Source organism: Sus scrofa, chromosome 8, assembly GCF_000003025.6.
Source record: "Sus scrofa isolate TJ Tabasco breed Duroc chromosome 8, Sscrofa11.1, whole genome shotgun sequence".
Taxonomy (NCBI): domain Eukaryota; kingdom Metazoa; phylum Chordata; class Mammalia; order Artiodactyla; family Suidae; genus Sus; species Sus scrofa.
The window spans coordinates 73,511,931-73,539,317 of NC_010450.4; the positions used below are offsets into that span (position 1 = coordinate 73,511,931).

General features: G+C 39.3%; 1 protein-coding gene across 3 annotated transcripts in view; it reads left to right on the plus strand.

Moving 5' to 3' along the window:
* Nucleotides 1–27,387, plus strand: part of FRAS1 (Fraser extracellular matrix complex subunit 1) — a 457,087-nt gene that overhangs the window by 9,563 nt on the left and 420,137 nt on the right. For all 3 annotated transcript variants that reach the window (XM_021100604.1, XM_021100605.1, XM_013978814.2), the window contains exon 2: nt 200–231. In XM_021100604.1, the coding sequence (XP_020956263.1) occupies nt 200–231 (32 nt within the window). The remainder of the gene's footprint in view (nt 1–199; nt 232–27,387) is intronic.

Consider the following 27,387-nt stretch of genomic DNA (forward strand, 5'->3'; position numbering starts at 1 on the left):
ATGCATGTCCAAGAAATCTTGTTTCAGTGTATGGAGTTATTTCCCCAGGGGCAGAATTCTCAAGCTTTTAAGATTTTGGAAAAGCCCAGTTTGCTGATTTCGATGCATGTAGATGCAGTTTTAGTGTAAGCTGGCCAGGGCTGTGCCTGTTGGTCTGTTATGCATTCCTTTTAATTCTTGTTTTGTTTTTTCCCCACAGGTGCTTGTGTCTATCAGGGTTCCTTGTTGGCGGTAGGTCATTCTTCATGTATTTGGTTTATTTCTTTTGAATGTGAAATGCTTGGTTGAGGTTACTGAGAGAATGAAGTGACCCTGTCATTGTGAAATATGTTTATTTTCCTTCACAGTTTGAGGATTATCCTTCTTCTTGGCACAATCATGCTCAATTACTTAATACCTTTTCCAGAGTGAATTAGTTCCATTTGGATACTCAGGTATTGGAAGAGAAATACAAACACCTAACACAGTTTGCATTCCATGGCTGTCCTGTGCGTTCTCTCAGTCAGAGAGAAAATTAGATCCCATTCTCTTGTCAGATATGAACTAGGACACAATTTGTTTATCTTCCTGTTGCATTTACTTCTTCCTTTAAACCCCCCTCCAAAAAATGTATGGTTATTGAGTTACAATATGGAGGATCCCGACTGTTGCTTTGAATCAATCGCTTAAGTTTTGGTAAACAACAAAAAAATTAACATTTTATCTATGAACCTTTGCCATGTAGAGTAGGATTGATTTTGAATTTAACGTCAGGATGACTTGGGGGAAAAGCTGATGCAAGACTCCTGCATTTCTTTTCATTAATAATGTACTATGGTGCATAACAGTGTGTTAAAGCCTTATTGAAAAGACCGTCTACACTCCATCAACTCCAATAAATGGTGTGACAAGTCATTCTTTACCACTTTTTTTTTTTACTTCAGCTTAATAAATGTTGTAATAAAAGCAGAAGTCAGATGGTTGGAAAGGGTTTGCTCATTTGCATCCTGACCTGCTATTGACATGTGTGATGATGTATGTCATCTTGGATTATCTGTATGGTGTTGAAATAGATGAGGGATATTTGAAATATCTAAAAGTCTAGGTAATTGTAGATGTTCACAATAATATTCTTGACTCTGAACTTTATGTAATTTAGTTACTGCTCTGGAGATTTATGGGTTTCCCCCTTCCTTATATTTTTTCTATTAAAGAATCAGGCGAAAGCCATTTTCCACTCTCTTTCCCATTCCATGCCCTTAAAGGCCTACTTTCCCAACTGTTTATTCTTTAATACATTTTAGAAATCATTTTAAAATCAAAGTGCTATAAAGTGTATCATCAGTTTTATGGAGCTGTAGTAGATATTATCGACATGTTAGTTGTGCATTTGAAAACAAAGAAAATTCCTTACTGTATAGAGTGTGTCATAGCTTTTTGATATATTTTCATAGCTATCAATCCATCTGACACACACAATAGGCTAGTGAAATAGGCAGGTCACGTATTATTTTATACCCCCCCCCCTTTTAAAATGAAGAAACAAGGATAAAAGAGAGAGATTTGCTGAAGGCAGATGACACTAGGGGTGGACCAGATTCTGTTGTTCTTCCTGAATCTGAAGAGAGGTTTGACTGTGAAAGCATCAGGTACATGGAGAGGTCATTCTGGTTGAATGAAGTTAAAGGATTGTGCACGAGCATATTCCCAGCCCCTCCTCTGGCTTCTTTGCTTCCCAAGATTCTGTTCCGTTTCTACCTACAGCTCCTCCAGCTGATGTGCTTGTGATTGTACAACTCAGTCAGAAAGATAATACATTTACTACAATAATAAAGTTTATTATATATCACGTGACAGTTGTGGACCTGCGGTTCTAGGCACTGGGAATGCATCCGCAAATGAACAAATCCTTCCCCTCATGAAGCTCAAATTCTAACGAGTAAAATATTTAGAATGCCAGATTAGTGTGCCAGAGGAAAACAGTATGAGGTTGGGGAGATAGAAGAGGCTGAATAGGGGACAAGTGTGGCTACTTGAAATAGGGGGGTAGAGGAGGGCTCCCTAAGAAAGTGAGGTGACAGTTGAAGGGGTGAGTTAGTCACCTGGATGCCCAGGGGAAGAGAATCTCAGGGTGGGGGAACAGCAGGTGGAACAGCAAGCGTCAAGTCTGAAGGCAGGAGCTTGCTTGGCCATTTGAAGAAGTTCACGGAGGTCGGCATGGCCGGCGTACATGATCCAGGGGGAAGATGGCAGGAAACAAGGCCAGAGGTGAGCAGTGACCGGGCACATGGGGCCTCGTATGGACTTTAGCTTATCCTTTCAGTCAGGTGCGTGAGCCATTGGAAGAGCTAGAGCAGCAGAATGACAGTATCTGACTTAGTTTAATTAAACTGCTGAAATGTGAATATGAAAAGAAATAGCATTTATGTTTCTAGGGAAACTATGCTGAATACTTTAAAAAAAGACTCCATAGAGGTGAGTCACTAAAACTTTGCTGTCAAATTAAGTGTGAGAGAACCAACCCTAAAAGATTGTGGGGGGGGGGAAACAAAAGTTCAGGGGGATTCTGCAGTTAGATTTATCTGTGATCACTGAAGGTTCTCTTTCCATTTTGAGGAACTTCAGACTGGGAGTGGGTATGATGCGCTGTGGCCAGAGCTGATGGTCTGCATAATTCATTGCTGCTCTTTCTCCACGCAGTCTGACCTGGAAGAAAAAGCACTGCACCTGCATCAGTGAAATTGAATGAACATTCATTTATGTATTTAGAATTAAAATATGGAGTTTAATAACTTTTAAATACTGTTCTAGGATTCTCTGATTAAGTAACCCCTTGGCTGAGAGAATTTATAGGGTGAGAGGCTTCAGAGTCGGGAACTGCTTTGAGGGCAGTGGTGTGATGTACCAGCCCAAACCTTGTAAATCTGTGTGCAGTTTAGAGCTAGGCGTGACTTCAGAGATCATGTAGTCCAAACTCTATAGGTGGGAAATCTGGGGAAGGAGTGTGGAGTCATTGGGCTTCCTTCATTTCTCAAGTGAGTAACCAGAAGTGGAAAGTGGGTCTGGCTGACAATGGCAAAGCATCAGCCTTACCCAGAGTTCCATGAAACATACCAAGCAAATGAGAACACAGATCCAGGCACTGGCTGCTAGTTGTGAGGATTCCTCCACTGATACCTTCTCCATCTCATCACTTGTTGCCTGGGAAGCTGCCAGATAGAGTGTGACATTCATGGCCCTTGTGGTCCAACTGACCTTGTTTGTAGTCTTCCTTATCTGCTACAGACTAGCTCTGTGGCCAAGTAACAGGACCTTCCTGAATCTCCATTGCCTCCTATATGAACCGGAGGTATATAGAGCCTCCCCGAAGAGTTTTTGTAGAGCCAAGAAGATAATGTGGGGGAAATGCCTGCTACCTGCTTTTATGCAATAAGAAAATTCCTCTTTATCAACCAAGAAGAAGAAGGGGAGGGACGGTTATTTAGCACCTGCTATGCATTTCATACTTTCAGTGATCCCAGGAAATAGGTATTGTCCTTACAGATAAGGAAATGGAGGCTCAGAAAGCCTAAGGCCCTTTTCCAAATCATACAGCTGGTCGGCACTAGAGGAAGAGGGTGTTCCTACGTGGTTCTGGCTCCAAAGCCTGCTGTTTCTCACAGCCAAGCCAGGCTGCCTGTTGTCTCCAAACACAACTAGCTTATTTTACCTTCAGCTCAGTGTGCCGCTCCCCACCCCCCACCCCGCACCTGCCACGCAGTTGTCTCTGCCAGTCTGTCCTGACCTCCCGAAAAAGCCAGCTGTCCCTGGCTAACCCTTCCTGTTTAGCTGAGGTTCTCCTGCGCTAGTGTGCGCCAGATTCACTACACAGAGCAAGGGAGGCTTAGGGGGTCATTCTGTCTTAGTATATAATCCACGCTATATCATATCTATGTAGCCACACACATCCTCAGCAGTGCATTGTGTTTCCTACCCTTTGACAGCCCTATGGACTCAGGCTGACACCCTGGGGTAATTTGGTTCTAAGCTGCAAGTCCCATCTCTCCTGTTATGTTCTGGCTTCAGCTGTCTCTCTTCTTTCTTTAATGCTGTCTTCCCTGCCTTTCTCTTCTTGCCATTCCTTGGGTCAGAAAATACCCAAGAAGCTCCTCTACCTTTAGAAACCCCGCATATGGGAGTTCCCATTGTGGCACAGTGGTTAACGAATCCAACTAGGAACCATGAGGTTGTGGGTTCGATTCCTGGCCTCGCTCAGTGGGTTAAGGATCCGGCATTGCCGTGAGCTGTGGTGTAGGTCGAAGACGAGGCTCAGATCCCGCGTTGCTGTGGCTCTGGCGTAGGCTGGCAACTACTGCTCCGATTAGACTCCTAGTCTGGGAACCTCCATATGCTGTGGAAGTGGCCCTAGAAAAGACAAAAAAAAAAAAAAAAAAAAAGAAGAAACCCTGCATAATCTATTTTGGGGTGTGTTCTTTATCCCACAATTTCCCTGCCCCCTCCCCCCGGGCCCTCAGGACTTTCTCTGAAATCAGCCCCCGTGGAAGAGAGAGTGTGACTGTGTTAAAGCAGGAATCCATCAGAGGAAAACTACCTACTTGATGTGTTTGTGATGGGGCAGCGGGTATGAGGAGGAAAAGAGTTTTTTTTTTTTTTTTTTTTTTTTTGGTCTTTATGCCTTTTCTAGGGCCGCACCCACGGCATATGGAGGTTCCCAGTCTAGGGGTTGAATCGGAGCTGTAGCCGCCAGCCTACGCCAGAGCCACAGCAATGCGGGATCCGAGCAGCGTCTGTGACCTACACCACAGCTCACGGCAACGCCGGATCGTTAACCCACTGAGCAAGGGCAGGGATCGAACCCGAAACCTCATGGTTCCTAGTTGGATTCGTTAACCACTGCACCATGACGGAACTCCAAAGAGATTTTTTTATGTCAGAGTTTTCACCTATCTCCTGTTCTTTTCCATCTATATTGAGTACCAAGAATTTCACTTTCTTTTGGTGTCACCAGAAGCAATTTTCCTTAATAGGTTCTTACTGTGGGTGGATGGTTGGACTTTCCAGTTTTTATAGCTGTCAAATGGAGATGAACGATTTTCTTCACAGGGTTGTCGTGAAGGTTAAAGGAGGGTAGCATGAAGCACTTAGTCCGGTGCCTGGGACCTGCTGTAAAGGTTAGCGGCTGTTACCGTTGCTGTAAAGCAGTCACGCTTGGCAAAAAGTGGACATAACTGCTCCTCTTCCCTAGATCAAAAGTGTGGAGTGTTGGGATTTTCCTACCTGGAACACTTTGGCTCACAAATGCTGTCAAAGTGAATCATGAGGCACTAACTTTTAGCACACTTGAAGGGAAGGGAAAGTTTTCAGGAAGAATTCAAAATGCGAGGTGTTTGCTATATATAGTATAACACAGTGGAAGGATCAGGCTTTGGAGTTTACATCTTGGTTCTGCTGCATACTTGCTGTGTGGCCTCAGACATGATACTTTGGACAGCAGAGTCTCAACTTCATGGTCTATATAATAATATTCTTCACAGGGTGTTGGTGTGAGGATTACCTGAGAATGTGCTTGTGAGGGAATCCAGAACCGTGCTTGGCAAGGAATGGGCGCTCAGGTCACCTAGGTGGCAACAAGTTGTCAGCGTGGACGTGACTGCATGAAGGAAGCCAGGGTGTCCTGGTTCGGGTCCTGGCTCTGTAGTTACTAGCTGTGTAGTACTGAGCGAGGCACTTGAATGAAATGAGGCCTCAGTTTTTAAATCTGTAAAATGAGAGAGTTAGATGATGTCCTCGCCAGGATTCCTTAGTGCGGTACCATCCAGGGGAACTTTCTGTGCTGATAGAAATGTTCCAGAGCTGCGTTGTCCAGTATGGTGGCCGTGAGCCACATGTGGCTACTGGGCACTTGAAATGTGGCCAGTGACATGAGGAACTGAATTTTAAATTTTGCTTACGGTTGCTGAATTAAGATTAAAAATTTAAACAGCTACATAGGCTCATGGCTACTGTATTGGACTGTGCAGCTTTAGAGATTCAAAGTCTTTTTTTTTTTTTTTTTGGCTGTACCTGTGGCATATGGAAGTTTGTGGGTCAGGGACCGAATCTGAGCCATAGCTGTGATGATCTATGCTACAACTGTGGCAACACAGGATCCTTAACCCACTACACCACAGCGGGAACTCCTAGAGATTTAACATTTTTAACTTATTCTACTTAAGCTTGAATTTTAGTCTCATGGGTGGTTCTCACCTAGGCAATGGCTCACTGTTGTGTTGTTAGTAGTTTGAGGAAGGTCACAAGGAATTCGTTAGAATACCTGAGTTTTGTATTTGTTTATATAATTGTTTTATTCATATATACATATATATAATTATTACAATACTCTTCTTATATTGCTCGATATGTTTTCTTGAATAAAAGAAAAGGGCGGAGTTATAGCTGAGCCCTCACTTGCAATCAGTCCTAATTATTAAAATTTTTCCAGCTTTATTGAGGTATCATGGATAAACAAAAATTATATCTTTTAAGATGTTCAACTTGATGATTTGGGATACGTTATGAAATAATCACACACAAACTAACAAACATACCCATCACCTCACTTAGTTACCATATCCTTTCTTCCTTCCTTCCTTTCATAGTGAGAACACTTAAGATCTATCCTCTTAGCAACTTTCAAATGTACAGTACAGTGTTGTTAATTATAGTCACATTGTCGTACATTAGATCTCCAGAGCTTGTTCATCTTGCATAAGTGAAGCCTTACGCCCCTTGATCTCCCTCTTTTTTCCCCTGCCAAGCATTCTACTCTCTGCTCTATGAGTGTAAATATTTTCAATTCCACATGTAAGTGAAATCGTGCCGTTTTTGTCTTTCTCCATCTGGCTTACTTCGCTGAGCATAATGTCCTTTAGGTCCACTTATGTTGCTGCAAGTGGCAGAATTTCTTTATTTTTAGGACTGAATAATATTCTATCATATATATCACATTTTCTTCGTCAATTCTGTTGATGGGTATTTCAGTTGTTTCCATGTCTCGGTTGTTGAGAATAACTCAGAGTTGAATATAAGAGTGTAGATAACTTTTCAAGATCCTTATATCATTTTTTTGGGCGTATGCCCAGGAGTGGGATTGCTGGATCGTAAGGCCATTCTTTTAAATTTTTTGAGGACTATCCATACTGTTTTCCCAATGGTTACACCAATTTACTTTCTCACTGACAGTGTGTAAGACTTTCCATTTCTGCACATCCTTTCCAATGCTTGTTATCTTTTGTCGTTTTGGAACAACCATCTTAACAGGTTTGAGGTGATATTTCATTGTGGTTTGGATATGCTTCTATTACATTTCTTACAAAATATTTTTGGTGTTTTGTCAAAGTCTGAAACATTTGTGGGAGTGTCATCTACTGTGTATTGTGATGGAAAAAAAATTTGGAACTTCTGGTCTAATCTGTAAGCATTGTTGATTAAAAATTAAAGAGGATTAAAGAAGACAAGTAGAGCTTTTAGGTGCTAGTGTCTTTTTATTTTACTTTTATTTTATTTTATTTATTTATTTATTTTTTGTCTTTTTTTTTTAGCTATTTCTTGGTCCGCTCCCACGGCATATGGAGGTTCCCAGGCTAGGGGTCGAATCGGAGCCACCGGCCTATGCCAGAGCCACAGCAACGCGGGATCCGAGCCGCGTCTGCAACCTACACCACAGCTCAGGGCAACGCCGGATCCTTAACCCACTGAGCAAGGCCAGGGATCGAACCCGCAACCTCATGGTTCCTAGTCGGATTCATTAACCACTGCGCCACGAGGGGAACTCCTACTTTATTTTATTTTACTTTATTTTATTCTTTTGCTTTTTAGGGCCGCACTCACAGCATATGGTAGTTGTCAGGCTAGGGGTTGAATCAGAGCTATAGCTGCCAGCCTATACACAGCCACAGCAACGCTGGATCCGAGCCGTGTCTGCGACCTACACCACAGCTTATGGCAATGCCGGATCCTTAACCCACTGAGCAAGGCCAGGGATTGAACATGCATCCTTATGAATACTAGTTGGATTTGTTTCTGCTGTGCCACGATGGGGACTCCATAGTGTCTTTTTAAAAAATTGATGTTAGAGCATTATTTTCTTTTATTTAAAACTGTAAACACCAAAGAGGTAGCCCATAGAAATGAAAATGTCTCAGAGCTGTGTTTGTGCTGGCATTCATCAACAGCTCAAGAGATTTTATGGAGAATGAAGAGAATTTGGAAGTTTTCCATATGAAGTACTCAGACCACCCCCCAACATTTAGTGACTCTTGTCAGTAGCTGCTCTCAAACACCTTAAACTTCTCAGCAGTAAGGTGAGTGGTGGCAGTACTTGGCATCTTGTGGATGTACTCAGAGGGGAAGCAGTAACATCAGCCATTCCTTAATTTCCCTCAAGAGCACTGTTGGATGTGGTAGGATGTCACTGTTCTTCATTATCGATTAACAAGAATTCATCATTTTTAAGCCTCTTTTCATTTACTTTAAAATACTGAGTAATATGCTTTTAAGTGGGGAGGCTACTCTTTATTAAAATGTAATTATTCTGGGGTCAAAACTAATTTTTTTTTCCCTGCAGAAAGTCAGTATTACATCATCACTGTGCTAGGTACTAGAATAAATTTTGAGAAGTAATGAGCTTTCTTTAGCTAGAGGTATTCAAGAGGAGAGTGGACAGCCATTATAATAAATGAGATAGTGGTGGCTTGGTCTAGATGACTTCCAAAAACCTTTCTAACTTGGGTTCTGATTTGTGTGGATCGTTTTTGCCTTAAGGAAGCCCTTAGAGAGGGTGAGAAAATCTCCTGACCCCAGAATGTGCAATGAAGAGTTTCCCCTCTGTATTGCTTCAGAGGGAACACTTTTCTCCCCTTGGGTACCAGGTGGTGAGAATTGGGCTCTGAGTGCCTCAGATAATTCATTTTTCTTTGCTGGGCTTTTATAAATTGTCCGCCATAATCAGATGTGCTAGTTTCCTCTTTGGAAATTCATACCTTTTGAGAATAATTGTGTGAAAAGAATAATATAAGAGATTTTGTGCTTTTATTGATGAATAACCCATATGCATTTTCATTCTTATTCATATTCTTGTGGTAGGAACAGATGTTTTAAGTTAACAAACACATTTCTTATGTTTTGTTTTGAATTTAGAAATAACAGCTGAGCTTGGCAGCCATATTAATTTGCTCAAAATATGGTATCATGATCATATATCTCAATTTTCTGGTCAGACCATACATTCTCCACACTATTTTTTTCTCTAAGTTTGTGCTGTTTTTGCTCCACTTTGCCTTACAACCTAGTACCTCATTTTGTTTTTTCCTTCATTTATCTGTCTATAACTACAAAGTATATACATATATGTTTATTTTATACATAGTACATTTATATATGCACATGTATACTTTAGAAAAGAACTGTCACTCATTTATGACATCTTATGATATTATCTTGTCATAGGTACTTACTTTTTAAAGCCCTCTGCTTACTAAGGGAAAAACCATGTAAATATCAAATGACAGTTATGAGTTAAGCCAGTTTATATTTTCTTGGAGTTTGAGTGGCAAAGGTCTAAGGAAAATTTGGCTTTGAAAGTCTAATATGGATGGCATTCTGCTTCTGTGACAGGAAGGTACACTTAAATATAAAATCTGCACGAAGTAATTTTAAAAAATCTGGGCATTTTGATATAAAATAAATACATAGCCTCTGGTATGCTAGCTAAGTTCTTTTTAGCAATGATTTCTTAGTTTTCCAGAGTTTATAAACTAAATGAAAGGAAGAAGGAAAGGGAAAAACTTTCACAGTAAGAAACAGTTTATTGTTAGTACCCGAGAAACACTCGAGTTTGGGCCATGACCTGTGAGTTCTTTTCTGACAGCTCCCGAGATTGGTTATTTATTAAATTTATGTCATTCCTTTCTTCCAAAGGGAAATCCATTGGGTTTGGGAGGGGCTGGGAGAGGAAGGTGTCTACCTTAGAGGACAGATTTTTTAGTTCCTTGTTCCTTACATTCCTACAATGGCTTTATAATAGTGAATAGGAGAGAATTATTAACAGAGCGACTTATTCTTTGGTTGTGGACCTGCTGATATAAGTAGCATAGGAACTTATCGTCCTGGGCAATTGTTTTATGAGCTAAGAAATTCCCTCGTTATTTAAGCCAGTATAACTAGGATTTTATGTAACTGTGGCTGAGAACATTCTAACCATGTAAGTACCCTATAGTCAGATCATGGCCTTAGCTGAAAGCACATTGGGATGGATAAGTGTCATTGTAGGGTACAGCAGGATAGTTACCCGTGTGAGGTCTAGATTCAGACTTCCTGAGTTTGAGTTTGAGCTCTTCACTGCTGTTCAAGCTGGGGCTACTTACTTCATCTTTAAATGGTGGTAATAGTTGTGCATGTATTGTAAGACCGTTGTAGAGATAAATGAGATAATACACACAAGTACCCAGGATCTCATGTGTATAAGTATACACTAGTAAGTAGTAATAGTTAAGTATGTGCCAGCTACTGAGAATACTGTTGTTCATGGAGGAAATCACTTTTGATCTTGGCCTTAAAACATTGGTCAGTTTAGAATTGGAAGAGATGAGGGAAGGGCTCTTTAGGTGGAGGATCAGTGTAAGTGAAAGCATTAAGTGCAAAGGCAGTCCAGTTTGATTCAAGTATGAGAGGTGATGGGGTAAAACACTACGAAGGGATTTTGTAACTCCAGATCACACAGGGCCTGGAATAAGGCATTTGAATTATATTCTGTAGCCCCTGGGGACCCTTTGAAATGGAAATCCTTTTCTTTTGACTTCTAACTCTGTCACTACAAACCCATTAGTGCATTGTTGGAAGTGAGGAATCTTGACACCCACCGCTCCACATTCCTCCCTCTTCTCATTTGCATCAGAGTCCAGATGTAGTTGCTCTGCAGAGCTTTGGAGCTGGTGTGAGTGGCTCCAGGTAACTGATCATCATTGCTGGAAAAAAAAAGGTCCGTATGCAGACATATCTGACAATGAGTCGTACTGTTATGTTCAGTATTAGTTCAGCAAAAACAGGTTCACCTGGCATTATGTCAAGTGAATCTCTTATTCTGGTTCACAACTTGCAAAGATTATGTTCCAGATAGGATTAAGATCAACATGTACATTTTATTGTATTAAATTTTTTTGAATTGAAACTTTACTTATCCTACCCCAGGTTTTGAAGAGTATAAATTTTCTCTTGTGCTGGAAGCAGAACTGATTATCTTTTGTTTGCTGTTAGAATTTTATCGGACTTATCATTCCTACATTGAAAATGTGTTTATTGGAGGTCGTGGCTCAGTGGTTAACGAATCTGACTAGGAGCCACGAGGTTTTGGGTTTGATCCCTGGTCTTGCTCACTGGGTTAAGGATCTGGCGTTGCCACGAGCTGTGGTGTAGGTTGCAGATGCGGCTTGGATCCGGCTTTGCTGTGGCTCTGGCGTAGGCCGGTGGCTACAGCTCCTATTCGACCCCTAGCCTGGGAACCTCCATGTGCCAGAAATGGCAAAAAGACAAAAAAAAAAAAAAAAAAAAAAAAGTTTATTAAAAGAAAGATCAACTGTAATAAGATAATTTAAGGAATAGTAGGACTGCTTGAAAAATATGAAGTGCTAGAAAAAATTCTTCACAGTTTGAAGACTTAGGAGAAGAGAGGGAGATTTTATGGGAATAAGATAAGTCAAGTGCTTATGAGAAGGAGAAAAATTCATGTTTCTTTAGTAGAATTTAAGCTGTTGAAGAAATAACATCTTTTTATGTTTCTTACTCTGTTTCTCTGATAACTTGGAGGAACAACTTCGGTAATAACGGGTGGGAGATAAATATAAAGCATAATAAAAGAAACGCTGTGAACATCAAGGCATGTGTATTCCTGCAAGGTGTTTTATGCAAAGTTACTAAGGTCGAGGATACTTAATATGCAAGACTGCATCTTGAAAACTAAGAATTCCGTTTTTTTTATATTATAAATAAAATTACTGAGTTAAGACGAAAACAATTAAAAAAGAAAAATAATAGTTTTGTTTTGTTATTATTATTTTTTTTAAAGCAGACTATGCTACCCAGAATATTACCTCAACTTTGAGAATGATAGTTTTCTTTTTTGGTTTTGCTAAATGAGAATGGCCATATTGTTTTATTTATTACCTCAAAAGTAACTTATGTGTGTTCTAAAAGAAAGAAACCAGACAAACATATAATGTGAAAAGAAGGGAAAAGTTCTATTAATTTCAATAATTCCATAAACAAAAATAATGACTGCTAAATGTTAGGTGGATTTATTAAAGAACTTTTTTTTTTTATAAGTGTGTGTGTGTTTGTGTGTGCTTAACAGGGTGCATATTTTTGGTCACTTTTTTTAAATTTAATACTACATAATAAATATCTTTTTATGTCAATATACCTCAATCTATAACATAAATCAATCATGGATACCCTGTAAGCTATTTTAGCCATCCCTGTTGATTGGTGTTTGTGTTCCAGTGTATTAGTATTGTAAGCAACATTGTGTGATGAACATTCTTGTACACTTTTCAGTTTTTCCTAAGGGTAAATTTCAGTTATTTTCTGAGGGTAAATTCCTTAGAAATACAATTTTTGAGCTACATAATATACATTTTTAAAAGGCATATTCGTATACATATAATTCATATTACCAAATTGCCCTTCAGGGGGGTTGTGCTGATTTTCATTCCTATTGGCTGGTATTGTAGAGAATTCTGATATAAGTTCTGATATAAGGATGAAACCAACACCTGAGTGTTGAATGATTGTTTTTTTTGTTTTGTTTTGTTTTGTTTTTTTGCCTGCAACCTTGGCATGTGGAAGTTCCAGAGCCAGGGGTTGAACCTGCGCCGCAGTTGAGATCTGTGCCACAGCTGTGGCAACACCAGATCCTTAACCTGCTGTGCCACAGGGGAGCTTCTGAATGACGATTTTTTAAAAACTGAAGTATAGGAGTTCCCGTCGTAGCACAGTGGTTAACGAATCCGACTAGGGACCATGAGGTTGTGGGTTCGGTCCCTGCCCTTGCTCAGTGGGTTAACGATCCCGCGTTGCTGTGGCTCTGGCATAGGCCAGCGGCTACAGCTCCAATTCGACCCCTAGCCTGGGAATCTCCATATGCCGAGGGAGCGGCCCAAAGAAATAGCAAAAAGACAAAAAAAAAAAAAAAAAAAAAAGAAGTATAATTGATTTGCAGTATTGTGTTAGTTTCAGGTATACAGCGAAGTGATTCAATTGCATGTATGTTATGTTTCATTTTTTTAAGATTATTTTCCCTTATAGGTTATTACAAGATATTTAATATTGTTTCCTGTGTTACACAGTAAATCCTTGTTGCTTATCTATTTTATGTAATAGTGTGTATCTGTTAATCCCATACTCCTAATTCATCTCTCCTCTCCTTCCCTTTCCCCTTTGGTAACCACGTTTGTTTTCAATGTCTGTGAGTCTGTTTCTGTTTTATAGGTAGACTCATTTGTATTATTTTTTTAGATTCCACATATAAGTGATATATAATGTTTGTTTTTCTCTGACTTATATCACTTAGTATGCTAGTCTCTAGGTCTATCTGTGTTTTTGCAAATGGCTATATGTTATTCTTTTTTATGACTGAGTAATATATATATATCACATCTTCCTTTTATCTGTTGATGGACACTTAGATTGTTTCTGTGTCTTTGTTGTAGGTACTGTTGCTGTGAACATTGGGGTGCATGTATCTTTTTGAATTAGAGTTTTTGTCTTTTTTGGATATATGCCCAGAAGTGGGATTGCTGGGTCATATGGTAGTTCTAGTTTTAGTTTTTTAAGGGACCTCCATACTGTTTTCCATAATGGTTGCACCAATTTATATTCCCATCAACAGGGTAAGAGGTTTCCCTTTTATCTACACCCTCTCCAGCATTTATTATTTGTATACTTTTTGATGATAGTCTTGAATGATTGATTTTTAAAGGCTGATGGAATAGAAAACAATTTAATAATTTAATAAGACTAAAAAAAAATCTAGTCATGTAAAACTAAAAAAAACCCAAATAGAATATAGATTTTCAAAGAATTAGTTTTATAAAGAATTTCCTAGTATTTATAAAGAATTCATGCAGATATTTAAGACTATCACCAAACTTTAGGAGTTAAACTGGCTAAGAACAAGAATAGAGAATTCACATAAAATGCAAGTAGAGAACAAATATATTAAGAAGAACCATTTTTAATAACCAGGTTAAAAACTAAACCAATAATGGGATATCACCTTATGCCTATTAGAAGAAAATTTAAATGATCAAATTCAGTTTTGATGAGCTTTCTGGGCATTTGCCATAAGGAATTAATTTATAAGAAAGAAAAATTATACATAAAGATTTTTTTCCCAGCATTATTTATAACTAAGAAGTTATTTAAATGTCTGTTTTAGAGAAGTGGCTAAGTAAATCATCATAGATTAAGGTGACACGGGACATTATATAGCCATTAAAATAATAGATGTAAAGAGCATCTAGCCGTGTAGACACATTTATTAAGTCAAATATGGAGTACTCAATTCAAACCCTGTCATTAAAACTATTTAAGGAGAGTTCCTTGTTGGCCTCACTAGGATCCAGCATTGTCACTGCTATGGCATGAGTTTGATCCCTGGCTGGGGAATTTCCACATGTCCTCAGCATGCCAAAGAAGATAATCAGGAAAGGAAAGCATAGATGGATGGAGTGGGATCAGACCTTAAGTGGCAGGAATCATCTGGACAAAGTTCTTTTTCAAAGATAGAAGCAAAGCAGCAGGAAGTATATGACAATTACATTTTTGGACTCTTAGTATAAGTGATGGCAACTCAATTCAAACTTTCATAAACAAAGCCTGTACTTTATTGTTAAACCCAAGAGCTCAGCTTTAGGTGCAGCTGTGTCCCTGTGCTCACATGACACCTCGCTTGTCTATGCTCATTACTTTTGGTTGGCAAGTTGGCATTATCACAGGTGGCAGCATTGGTTTACATAGTTGAAATAGCTTATATTCACAGAGAGCCCCCTTTTTGGGGTGTTATTGCCAGTCAAAATTCTAGGAAAATCTCTGCTTGGTCCAGCTTGAGTCAAGGATTATACCTCCAGGTATAATCGTACCCTCATTGGAGAAGAGGAACCTTATGATTTGCTAACATTACCAAGAAGCGGAGGGCAGTTTTAACAATGAAAGCACGCTGGGCAAAAAGACAAAAACCAGATATTCTCTACAAGAATAAATAGATATTTAGAGGCTGTATGGCTTGTTTCCTGAGTCTAAAGTAGGAGCTAGCATCTGCATGATTGGCCTAATCAACAAAGCTAGAGGAAGCATCTTTGGAAGCAGGTCTTCTACCTCTTGACTCCCCCCATTATGGTCCGCCCTCGACCAACATCCATGTTTACTTTATCTGAAGTTGAGAAAAAATGTTAGTGGGACTCATTTCACTCTAGAATACACCTTTGCTTGTTTGAAAAGAACGCTCAGCAAACACATGGGTGTAGTTGCCGAGTTAGGGCCATGTTGATGTCCTTTTTGGTTTGGATGGCTGTGGGGTAAATAAGTGGTGGGTTAGATGTTAATGCATTTTGAAATGGAATGTTTTATTGTTTTCTTGAAATGCTTGTTTGGAGCATTTCTTGGGTACTTACTTCTTGGTTTCATTTATTTTCCTTTGATAAATGACTAGTCTTAAGAGAAAACAGTTTGTAGTGGAGACTGAAAATGTACTGACTAGAGAGATGGAGCTCAGTGCATATGGGGCCAAACATTTTTCCAATCCTCTGGAACGAGTCAATGATTCGATGTACAGGCTTCATGGCAGATTCATTGTCCTCCTCTGAGGAATGACAGCTGAGTAAGGTAAACCAGGGCACTGCAGGTGGGACATTTTAGACTATTATCTGAAAGGGTTATCATTTCTAGGGTTTTTAGAGTTATGGTGTTCAAAAGGGGAAAAAAAAAATCCCCTTTTCTTGATTCCCGAAAGTGTGGAAGAAAGCAGTTTTGTAATATTGGAAGTTAAGAAATTGGATCGTTTCGGTCTTCTTAATTTAGTGGCTGTAAATGAATGTTTCTTTTCCCCCGTGTGGGGAAGCTTTATTTGGGATATTTAACTTACTTACTTCTATTCATTGAGGCCCTCAAAGAGTGTTTGTAGGAAAAGAAAATCAAAATTCAGCCCATTTAATCCTGGTGCGGATATTTCTCAGTGTGAGTTTTGCATAGTCGAGCAGAGTCTTCCAAGACTATAGATACCACTGACTTAAAATGAAGAGAAACTGGATGAGTTTTGGTGTTTAGGCAAAGAAGCATAGGTGGGGATTGGGCAGGGAAGAATAGGGTCTTGAGGATGCTCTGGGTGGAAGGACCCATGTAATTTTCCCTCAGTGTGAGTCCAAAATATTTATGAGTGTTTGTATAGGAGAACTGTATGGAAACACTGGGGCATGTGCTGGAGAGAAAGAACAAAGAAACAGAAATGTGATTTAAAAGGGTCTTTTATTTTATTTTATTTTTTTTTGTCTTTTCTAGGGCTGCACCTGCGGTGTATGGAGGTTCCCAGGCTAGGGGTCTAATCGGAGCTGTAGCTGCCAGCCTACACCACAGCCACAGCAACTCGGGATCCGAGCCGCGTCTGTGACCTACACCACAGCTCATGGCAACGCCAGATCCTTAACCCACTGAGCAAGGCCAGGGATCGAACGCGAAATCTCATGGTTCCTAGTTGGATTTGTTAACCACTGAGCTACGATGGGAACTCTAAAAGTGTCTTTCTGAAAAGAATTTTAGGGGCTGCTGACATCACATGGCTTTTATTTTATTTTATTTCTTTGCTTTTTAGGGCTGCATCTGAGGCATATGGAGGTTCCCAGGCTAGGGGTTGAATGGGAGCTACAGCTGCTGGCCTTCACCACAGCCAGATCTGAGCCACGTCTGTGACCTACACCACAGCTCCTGGCAACGCCAGATCCTTAACCCACTGAGTGAGGCCAGGGGCCAAACCTTCAACCTCATGGTTCCTAGTCAGATTCATTTCCACTGCGCCACAACGGGAACTCCCACATGGCTTTTAGTAGCTAGAACTGCCCTTAGAAATCATGGCTTCCAAGCTTTGTTTCATTTGTTACTGTTGTTTTGTCTCGTTGTAAGGATTTTGTGTATAGATGTCAGAAGCAGCTTGAGTGTCAGTGTAGAGGTTGTTCTGCGTCTCTAATTTTTGTCATGGTCTCAAAATTCTCTCCTCCTCCTCCTCTTGCTCCTTTTTCTTCTCCCCTTCCCTTCCCACCCCTCCCCCGCCCCGTCCCTTCTCCTTCCCCTCCCCCTTCCCTTTCTTCTTGTTCTTTATGTCCCATCTTTTCTTATCTACATCCTTATGTTCTAAATCTCAATTTTTACCCCAAACTGATGATGTAATAAAGCATGAAAATGAATTAGGAACCAGACCTAAGAGCTTTCATTTTTAAATATTTATAATCATCTCCTTGTTGTATTGGATGATTTTTGTGTATCTGTGACCATTAAAACTATTCTGTCATTAGTCTTTGTCTTGAAAACTGACATCTTCTCAGTCTCTGATTGGGCTCAAGCATTAAGAGGTGTGTTACTGTGTACAACTTAACACCACACAAATGGAATGACATCTCACCTTTGGTAACTCAGCTCTTTGGCAAACTTAACCTGTTTGGAACACAGCTAAGAAATAGGAACTAACAACAAAGGTCTGTGAAGAGCCAAAATTGCTGCCACGATAGGTGTGCCTAGAAGGGCTTGGTTGATTTGTTCCCCCAGGGCTGCAGGATGCATTCCTGTCCATACTGCTACTGTAGGTTAGAGGAGGAGGCATAATTGCAGTGTTCAGCAGTGTTGCCTAGAGAAGTGGCTGGTGCGCTCAGGCATTGAAAAGGAAGAGTAGATGCTTAGGTAAGCACTTTGGGAAAAGGTTTTGAGTCTTGTTTCCTTGTTATATATGTATCACATTATCATAAACAAGATGTCAATAAAAAATCAAATCTTTTCTAAGTATAATAGGTTTTGTCTTAACATTCTATTGTCCAGAGTTTGTACATGTGAATAGCTGGTGATACATCTGCTTTGGGAAATGCAGTGTGAAATACTCTTTTCTATGCTCAATCCCACCTTTGCCATGAATATGTAGTTTAAACTGTACAAATTTGCTTTACAAGAAGATACATGTAAGCATTCTATGAGATGCATGTTGAGATGAATTCATTTTGGGCCCACTTTACCACCTGAAATTCTTTTACAGTTATGGAGTATTTATTTTCAGTTCACTTCTAATCTTCCATTTATGTGGCAAGACTATTCTTTTTTTTTTTTCTTTTTTCTTTTTAAATTCTTTGTAATTACTTTTAAAATATGTCCTTGGATGTCTTGCTGAATCGATCTGAACTGGGATGTGCAGTTGGGCGGTATTATAACATGCTGCCCTAAAATCCTTCCCTGGACTTGAAAACAAAACCTCCCCACTTGAAAGCTTGGGTATATTAAGCTGGTGTTTAGCTACACTCCCTGACTTGTCTGGGATCTGGTATCCCCCTGGGAAAGAGCTTCAACCCTGAAAACAATTGGAATTCAGACATCTGGTGTCATGTCTTAAAAACTGTGAGGAGGGGATAGTGTGGGTCAAGGATAAGAAAGCCAGGCTGTAAAGAGGGACAGCAGGCTTCCTGAGGGGAGGGTCCCCCACCTGAGGACAGTATTGGCATGGTGGAACCCTCCAGTAGGATTTTCTGAAGCAATGAAAATTCTGTATTTGTGCTGGTTGCCACTCTCTACATGTGGCAAATGAGCATTTGAAATGTGGCTAGTGTGAAAGAGGAAGAAATGGATTATAAACTTATTTATTTTTAATTATTATTATTATTATTTTTTGTCTTTTTGCCTTTTCTAGGGCCGCTCCCGCGGCATATGGAAGTTCCCAGGATAGTGGTCTAACCAGAGCTGTAGCCACTGGCCTACGTCAGAGCCTCGGCAATGCGGGACTCGAGCCGCATCTGCGACCTACACCACAGCTCATGGCAATGCCGTATCCTTGACCCACTGAGCAAGGGCAGGGATTGAACCCTCAACCTCATGGTTCCTAGTTGGATCCATTAACCACTATGCTACGACGGGAACTCCTTTTTTTTTTGGTCTTTTTGCCATTTCTTGGGCCGCTCCCGTGGCATATGGAGGTCCCCAGGCTAGGGGTTGAATCGGAGCTGTAGCCACCGGCCTACGCCAGAGCCACAGCAACACTGGATCCGAGTCATGTCTGCAACCTACACCACAGCTCACGGCAACGCTGGATCCTTAACCCACTGAGCAAGGCCAGGGATCAAACCCGTAACCTCATGGTCCCTAGTTGGATTCGTTAACCACTGAGCCACGATGAGAACTCCTATTTTTAATTAAATTTAAATATCCACTCGTGGCTAATAGTAACCATCTTGGACAGCATTTGTATGAACTTTGTGCAAAACAGATGACTCAAAAAAAGCAACGATTCTAGGTATAGTTTTGGGCAACACTCTACCCAGCCTGTCAGAGCTGTTTTGTACTTGGAAAGAGATGCTGGGGGGTAAAACTGAAAGAATCGTATTCCTTGGGATTTAGATCGTCTGAGAAACCTGGGAGGTAAACTCGCAAGAACCTATCAGTACCTTTCTCAGTCCCATTGTTGTGGGACATCCCCCCAACCCCAATTCAGGTCAGCTAGAGTTGTGTAGGTGCCAGAATCTGGCAGTAGATGGCAAGGAACTTTAGACCTTGGCCACTGCCTTAGGGCCTCGTGGGTCAAGGACAGGTGGATAGAAATTCTACTTACGTAAGAAGCCTTCATTCGTCTTTACTATTCCTTCCTTCCTCAAAGAATGTGATATTTTCAGGCATTTTTCTTTGTTCATGTCTTTTAGAAGAGGTGGAACCCCTCCTCAGGCTCAGTGATGAGTTTTCTTTGGCCTCAGTCAGTGTTCTTCTTTTTCCTTTTTTCTACTCATATCCCTTCAAAACTAGTTTTGAAAACCATATACCTCTTAACACCTTTACAGTTTTACATCTAAAATTTTTTATCATAAGATGCATGAGTTGCAATGGATGTAATGTTTTGCATATGGAAAACATTGACATTTTAGGACTGTTACCATTCTATCTTAAAATGTCAGTATACCCAACCGAATCTGAATACTGTAGCAATTTGATTCCAGCCATCATCCCTAAAAAGTACAGAAACTCATCTTTGTAGGAAATGTACATTGTTTCCTTCTCAAACTTTCATTTCTGTTCCAATTTTCCCACAGAATTTTCCTTATGTAATTTATTTTTATGCTTGAATTTCCTTTATTGATTGCCCTATTATACTTTTCTGCAACAAAATATGTATATGCATTTGAATTTAAAACATTTGCAATGTTTCCTGTGAACATAAGGCTTTTAAGTGTTAAATAATTTCCTTTGGGTTGAATTATTACAGTTGAGCAAAACAACATAAATACATTACAATTTTGATAAATACTTGTTAAACATTAGGAAGTACAGTTTTATTGGGAATGCATCCCTTAATGAGATGGATGGGGCTTTTTTTCCCTTCAATTAGTTCATGCAGAATGCATAGTATTTATTGCTAGATGAGAAACAGTTCAGCATCAATTCTATTCCCATTTTTCACTTTTCTGGATGTAAACTATGAAATCCTGTTCACATAATAAGTACATGGTAAAGGAAGGAATTTGTTATAGCCTCTTTGAACTCCTTCTGACCTCCTAAGTTTTAGGCCAAAAATCAATTGTGATCTATCACCAAAAATTATTTTTAATGATCAGCTGACAACTTGATTAGGTCACTCTTCAATTTTATTAAAAGCAAAGGATTGCTAACTGCCTGATTTGCAGTTAGTTGCCAGTTATCAGAGTAATTTGCTTTCTTAACACTTATATTGGTATTTCAGAATGCCCCTGTGTTTGGTGACCTGAGATTTTAACAGACCAGAGCAATACACTGTATAAAAATTCAGGATGAGTGAGAAGTATGCCTCTCTTTTATAGTGTGAAAAGACAGTGAAAGGCTTAGCCTATTCTTAGAAAAGGAAGCATATGGATATGGGGATCTGGAAATTGCTTTAAATGATCTCTTCTCACTATTCCCTTGAGGAGACTTCACATAGCCCCAAGGGCACAGCACTCTAGCACCCTCAGTTTGAATGCATTGCCACGGTTCCCTTCTCCTGGCTTGTGATTGGTCAAGGCATGGCATAAAATTTCATTCTAGACTCTGAGAAGCAAGGGAAAGTGTGTTGCAAGACTCTGGGAAATGTTTCCTTGTTCTCAAAAAGAGATCCAGGAAAGGGCCAGTCTCTTGTTCCTTTGGATGTGGATGTATCTGGTGTTGTGGAACAGCCGCAAGAAGACCTTGGTCATCAGGGGACCAGGCTTAAGGACAGAGTGCCACCTTAGCAGGTCAAAACAGAAAGAAAGAATGAAATTGGAGCCCCTATGTTGCTGCTGACCCACTGAACTAACCAAGCCTAGAAACATCCTGTCTTTGAACTTCTTAGTTAAGCAAACAAATTCCTTATTGTTGAAGCCATTGTTTTTGGCTTACTGGTTATTGGTTATTATTATTATTTTGACATTTATTATGATAGAATTCACATACCATATAATAAACTCATTTAAAGTATACAATTAGTGGGTTTTGGTACACCTGCAGAGTTGTGCAACCATTGCCGCAATCAGTTTTAAAACATTTTCATCACTCCAAAAAGAGAGCCCATACCCTTAGCAGTCACTATTTCCCCCCAGTATTTTCCCCCACTCCCCACCCACCCCAACCCTAGCCTACCACTGTTCTGCTCTCTGTCTGTATAGATTTGCCTATGTGGACATTTCATATAATTGAAATAATTCACTGTATGGTCTTTTATGACTGAGTTCTTTTACTTAGCGTAATCTTTTCAAAGTTCCTTCAGGTAGTAGTATGTATCCACACTTCATTCCTTTTTATTGTCAAATAATATTCCATTGAGGGAATACTGCTTTTCATTTATCCTTTCACCAATGGATGCCATTAGGGCTGCTTCTGCTTTTGGCTATTAGGAATAATGCTTCTCTAAACAGTTGTGTACAAGTTTGTGTGTGAGCCTGTTTTCAGTTCTCTTGTGTATATATCTAACAATGGATTGTGGTCAGATGGTCACTCAGTGTTTAATCATTTGAGGAAGTGCCAAACTGTTTACTGAAGTAACTGTACTATTTTACAATCCCACTTGCAGTGTTCCAATTTTCCACATCCTTGATAACTCTGGTTATTTTTGAGTCATGGGTATAAATTGGAATATCTTTGTGGTTTTGATTTGCCTTTGCCTGATGGCTAGTGATATTGAGCATTGTCTCATGTGCTTAACTGGCCATGTGTAGATCTTTGGATACTGCATTATCTAAATCTTTTTTTTTTTTTTTCTACTTAAGAAAATTTTAAACATATACAAAAGAAAACTGGTATAATAAACCTTCATATTCCAATCACTCATTACTAGTAATTATCAGTTCATGACCAAACCTGTCTTATTTACTTTCCCTTCTGTTTACTTGTTCAGTTGAATCACTTCATTAGGAAATATGTTAGTATAAAATGGCAATGGCTTAAAAGATGCCAGAACCACATTACTATCATCAGACTTTAAAATTTGACCGTATTTCTTTTTTTTTTTTTTAATTTTCCCACTGTACAGCAAGGGGGTCAGATTATCCTTACATGTATACATTACAATTATATTTTTCCCCCACCCTTTCTTCTGTTGCAACATGAGTATCTAGACAAAGTTCTCAATGCTATTCAGCAGGATCTCCTTGTAAATCTATTCTAGGTTGTGTCTGATAAGCCCAAGCTCCTGATAACTCCCACTCCCTCCCCCTCCCATCAGGCAGCCACAAGTCTCTTCTCCAAGTCCATGATTTTCTTTTCTGAGGAGATGTTCGTTTGTGCTGGATATTAGATTCCAGTTATAAGTGATATCATATGGTATTTGTCTTTGTCTTTCTGGTTCATTTCACTCAGGATGAGATTCTCTAGTTCCATCCATGTTGCTGCAAATGGCATTATGTCATTCTTTTTATGGCTGAGTAGTATTCCATTGTGTATATATACCACCTCTTCCGAATCCAATCCTCTGTCGATGGACATTTGGGTTGTTTCCATGTCCTGGCTATTGTGAATAGCGCTGCAATGAACATGCGGGTGCACGTGTCTCTTTTAAGTAGAGTTTTGTCCGGATAGATGCCCAAGAGTGGGATTGCGGGGTCATATGGAAGTTCTATGTATAGATTTCTAAGGTATCTCCAAACTGTTCTCCATAGTGGCTGTACCAGTTGACATTCCCACCAGCAGTGCAGGAGGGTTCCCTTTTCTCCACAGCCCCTCCAGCACTTGTTATTTGTGGATTTATTAATGATGGCCATTCTGACTGGTGTGAGGTGGTATCTCATGGTAGTTTTGATTTGCATTTCTCTTATCATCAGCGATGTTGAGCATTTTTTCATGTGTTTGCTGGCCATCTGTATATCTTCTTTGGAGAAATGTCTGTTCAGGTCTTTGGCCCATTTTTCCATTGATTGATTGGCTCTTTTGCTGTTGGGTTGTATAAGTTGTTTATATATTCTAGAGATTAAGCCCTTGTCGGTTGCATCATTTGAAACTGTTTTCTCCCATTCTGTAAGTTGTCTTTTTGTTTTCTTTTGGGTTTCCTTTGCTGTGCAAAAGCTTTTCAGTTTGATGAGGTCCCATGGGTTTATTTTTGCTCCAATTTCTATTGCTTTGGGAGACTGACCTGAGAAAATATTCATGCTGTTGATGTCAGAGAGTGTTTTGCCTATGTTTCTCTAGGAGTTTGATGGTGTCCTGTCGTATATTGAAGTCTTTCAGCCATTTGGAGTTTATTTTTGTGCATGGTGTGAGGGTGTGTTCTAGTTTCATTGATTTGCATGCAGCTGTCCAGGTTTCCCAGCAATGCTTGCTGAATAGACTTTCTTTTTCCCATTTTATGTTCTTGCCTCCCTTGTCAAAGATTAATTGACCATAGGTGTCAGGGTTTATTTCCGGGTTATCTATTCTGTTCCATTGGTCTGTCTGTCTGTTTTGGTACCAGTACCACACTGTTTTGATGACTGTGGCTTTGTAGTATTTCTTGAAGTCTGGGAGAGTGATGCCTCCTGCTTGGTTTTTGTTTCTCAGGATTGCTTTGGCGATTCTGGGTCTTTTGTGGTTCCATATAAATGTTTGGATTGTTTGTTCTAGTTCTGTGAAAAATAGCATGGGTAATTTGATAGGGATTGCATTGAATCTGTAGATTGCTTTGGGTAGTATGGCCATTTTCACAATATTGATTTTCCCAATCCAGGAACATGGAATATCTTTCCATTTCTTTACATCTTCTTTGATTTCTTTGATTAAAGTTTTATAGTTCTCGGCATATAGGCCCTTTACCTCCTTGGTCAGGTGTATGCCGAGGTATTTGATTTTGTGAGGTGCAATTTTCAAAGGTATCGTATTTTTGTATTCCTTTTCTAATATTTCAATGCTGGTATACAGAAATGCAACTGACTTCTGAATGTTAATCTTATATCCTGCTACTTTGCTGAATTTATTAATCAGTTCAAGGAGTTTTGGGGTTGAGTCCTTAGGGTTTTCTAGGTATAGTATCATGTCATCTGCATACAGTGAGAGTTTGATCTCTTCTCTTCCTATATGGATGCCTTTGATTTCTTTTGTTTGTCGAATTGCTGTGGCTAGGACTTCCAAAATGATGTTGAAGAGCAGTGGTGAGAGTGGGCATCCCTGTCTTGTTCCAGATTTGAGTGAGAAGGCTTTCAGTTTTTCCCCATTGAGGATTATATTTGCTGTGGGTTTATCATAAATGGCTTTGATTATATTCAGGAATGTTCCCTCTATACCCACTTTGGCGAGGGTCTTGATCATGAATGGATGTTGGACTTTGTCAAATGCTTTTTCTGCGTCTATTGAGACGATCGTATGATTTTTGACTTTTTTTTTGTTAATGTGGTATATGATGCTGATTGATTTGCGTATGTTGAACCATCCTTGTGAACCTGGGATGAACCCAACCTGGTCATGGTGTATAATTTTTTTGGTATGTTGTTGGATTCGGTTGGCTAAGATTTTGTTGAGAATTTTTGCATCTATATTCATCAATGATATTGGCCAATAGTTTTCTTTTTTGGTGGTATCTCTGTCTGGTTTTGGAATGAGGGTGATGGTGGCCTCATAGAATGTCTTTGGGAGTATTCCTTCTTCTTCAACCTTTTGAAAGAGTTTAAGGAGGATGGGCACCAATTCCTCTTTATATGTTTGATAAAATTCACCTGTGAAGCCATCTGGTCCTGGACTTTTATTTGTAGGGAGTGATTTTACGACCTCTTCAATTTCATTTCTAGTGATCAGTCTGTTCAGTTGGTCTGTTTCTACTTGATTCAGTTTTGGCAGGCTGTAAGATTCTAGAAAATTGTCCATTTCTTCCAGATTGTCAAACTTGTTGCCGTATTAGTTGTTCACAGTATTCTCTTATGGTTTTTTGTATTTCTGCTGTATCCGTTGTGATTTCTCCTTTTTCATTTATAATTTTGGTTATTTGGGTTCTTCCTCTCCTCTTTTTAGTGAGTCTGGCCAGGGGTTTGTCAATTTTGTTTACCTTTTCAAAGAACCAGCTCTTGGTTTTATTAATTTTCTCTATTGTTTTTTGAGTCTCTATTTTATTGATTTCTTCTTTGATCTTTATAATTTCCTTCCTTCTGCTGACTTTACGACTTTTATGTTCTTCTTTTTCTGATTCATTTAGGTGGAGGGCTAAGTTGTCAATTTGGGATCTTTCTTCTTTTTTGAGAAAGGCCTGTATTGCTATAAATTTCCCTCTGAGCACTGCTTTTGCAGAATCCCATAGATTTTGAGAGCTTGTGTCTTCATTATCATTTGTTTCAAGGTAGTTTTTAATTTCCTTCTTGATTTCCTCATTGACCCATTGGTTTTTTAGTAGCATGTTGTTTAGTCTTCATGTAGTAGGTTTTTTCTCTTTCCTTTTCCTATGGTTGGTTTGTAATTTCATGGCATTGTGTTGACCGTATTTCTTAATGTCATCAACTATCCTGCCAATGTTCAAATTTTTTTGATTTTCTCTTGGACTGTTGTTTATATTTGTTTGGGTTGTTTGAAATCATAATACAAATACAGTCTACATATCTCTTTTAACCTTTAACCACATCCACCTTTTTTTCCTTGGAATTTATTTGTTGGAAATACATAATACATGTTCATCTGTCCTGTAGGGTTTCCTACATCACAGATTTTTCTGAATGCATTTATTTGGTGTCATTTAGTGTTGTTTCTGTCCTTGGTATTATCTGTAAATTTGTAGTTGGATTCTTTACTCATATAGGTTCTACTTTTTTGTTTTGGCAAGACTTTAATATAGATCACGAAATTACTTAGATCAAGAGGTACATTATTTATCCTTTTTTATGATGTTAAGAGTGATAAGTATGTTCAGGTGTTATCAATCTGGCCATATGTTAACAAAGTCATCTATTGGCTTTTCACCTTACTGTTAGCAGCTGCCAATGACTATAACTTGAATCTCTAATTTTATTAGGATTTAGCAAAATGCTGACATTCCAGTTCTATCACTCATTCCTCATTTCTGAGCTTGTCCCTGTATCTCATATCTGGTTAGCCTAAGGCATAGTTCAGAAAGCAAAAGCAGGTAAATTCTTGGTTTTTTTTTTTTTTTTTTTTTTTCCTCTTTTACTTACCAGTTTTAAGAATAATGATTAGTTCTCTAGGATTCACCAAAGGGAACCAGTGAGGTTTTGCCTTTTTAACTTTTTAAAACCACATTATTATGGATTCATGGATGTTTAACATGTTTGAGGTGTAGCAATTCGTTGCTGTTAATATTCCTTCTGCTGCTTAGTTTGTCCCATTTTGGGTGGTGAGAACCTCCTTACGTTTGCTGTTTGCCATTGATTCCTTTAGACAAGACCCCCATAAGGTACACTGTGACAGTTTCCTTGACTTCTAAGATAAAAGACATTACATCCTCAGTGCATTTCCTGCCTCATTCTAGGGGCAACCGGTTTTCCAGTGAGCTCTGGTTCCTTTTATTGGGAAATGGTATTCGGGGGCCAAAATCTAGGTGATTAAAGCTACATGTTGTTTCTGATTGATTGTTGTTTCCTGGCCCTTTCAGTGGATGAGCTAAGAAGTAAGATATTTCCTGCTTTTTTGTTTTTTGTTTTTGTTTTTTTTGTCTTTTTGCCTTTTCCAGGGCCGCTTTCCGTGGCACATGGA